The 1,199-nt window shown below is 30.8% G+C and overlaps 1 protein-coding gene across 1 annotated transcript in view; it reads right to left on the reverse strand.

Annotated features, from left to right (window-relative positions):
• LOC106687279 (thioredoxin) overlaps positions 1–1,199 on the reverse strand; it is a 15,421-nt gene that overhangs the window by 6,976 nt on the left and 7,246 nt on the right. The window contains exons 2-3 of the mRNA XM_014431064.2: positions 928–1,081; positions 758–853 (exon numbers count right to left, since the gene is read on the reverse strand). Coding sequence (XP_014286550.1) covers positions 758–853; positions 928–1,081 — 250 coding nt within the window. The remainder of the gene's footprint in view (positions 1–757; positions 854–927; positions 1,082–1,199) is intronic.

The raw sequence follows: 1,199 nt of genomic DNA on the forward strand, positions 1-1,199 counted from the left end.
TTAAAACTTTTATACTTTAAAAACCTATAGTTGAAGGTAGGTTCTGTTTTAAGGTTGCAATGTAAATGAAAGAAAGAAGAGAAAAAGTTATGTAAGTAGGAACCTATTTTTAAAAAAACAAAAAAATTGTATGATATTATTTTAATGATTAATTTATTTAAAGATGGAACAAAGGCAATTAGCCTGTATTTTAAAGATTTTTAAAAAGAAAATGACATCAAAATGAAGGTAGGGCCAAAGAAATCAGTATGTAAGTGAAGGAAATAATGAAGTTGTTATATAAATATATATAAAAAAAATAAAAATAAAAAAAACAAAAACGTTTTCTAGGTATTCTTGAGAAAGACCTGAGGGTCGAAATGTTGGAAGGTTTGTAAAGAATAAAGTTGAGGAAAAAAGGATCAAATTTGTTTTTAAATAAACACTGTTTTTTTGTATTCACGTTATTGGCTTTTTATTGCACGAATGGGTTTTTATTGTAGTACTGACTAATATTAGGATGAGAAAGATGAACACAGTCCTAGTTCTACTTGAAGATGGGATGGTGGTCCTGAAACTCCATCAAATATAAACATCCATGAATAAGGAATGATTCAATTAGGAAAATTTCCATTATACCCTACTAGATAAGATAAAATCTTTCAGGCATACATAGAGAAGACGTGATAAATCGAATCGTAAGCGACAATGTCCAGATATAATTTATTATATTGCATATAAATTTAACATGGTTAAATAAATTAAAAATGAACCTTACCGTGGTTACAACAGGCGTAAATGGATCTCGACTCAGTTGATAGAGGTGGTCGACCAGTTTTCTGGGACTGTTGCCCTCAAAGCCACCTACTCTGATCTACAACCAAAATTACGGCAATCAAAATACAACCTAAATCATAAATTTTATAATCTTAATGAATAATATATTACCAAGTTATAAGTGAACTGAAATGTCGGCACTCTTCTTACTTCTTGCGGTACCAGGTGCGGAGTATAATGGGTGTATATTCTCACGAAAAGGACGTCAGGGAATAACGTAATGAATACGTCGACATATGGATCTATTAGTTCGCACGGCACGGCCCTGTAACATGTTAGTATTAGTAGTAGTATATTAGTATATAATGATAAGGATAGCTTACACAGGTCCATAACAAACCTATATTATATTATTATCATCAGAAAGAGGGAAAGTTAAAAAG

Source organism: Halyomorpha halys, unplaced genomic scaffold (genome assembly GCF_000696795.3).
Source record: "Halyomorpha halys isolate HHAL.00 unplaced genomic scaffold, Hhal_1.1 Scaffold38.1, whole genome shotgun sequence".
Classification (NCBI taxonomy): Eukaryota; Metazoa; Arthropoda; class Insecta; order Hemiptera; family Pentatomidae; genus Halyomorpha; species Halyomorpha halys.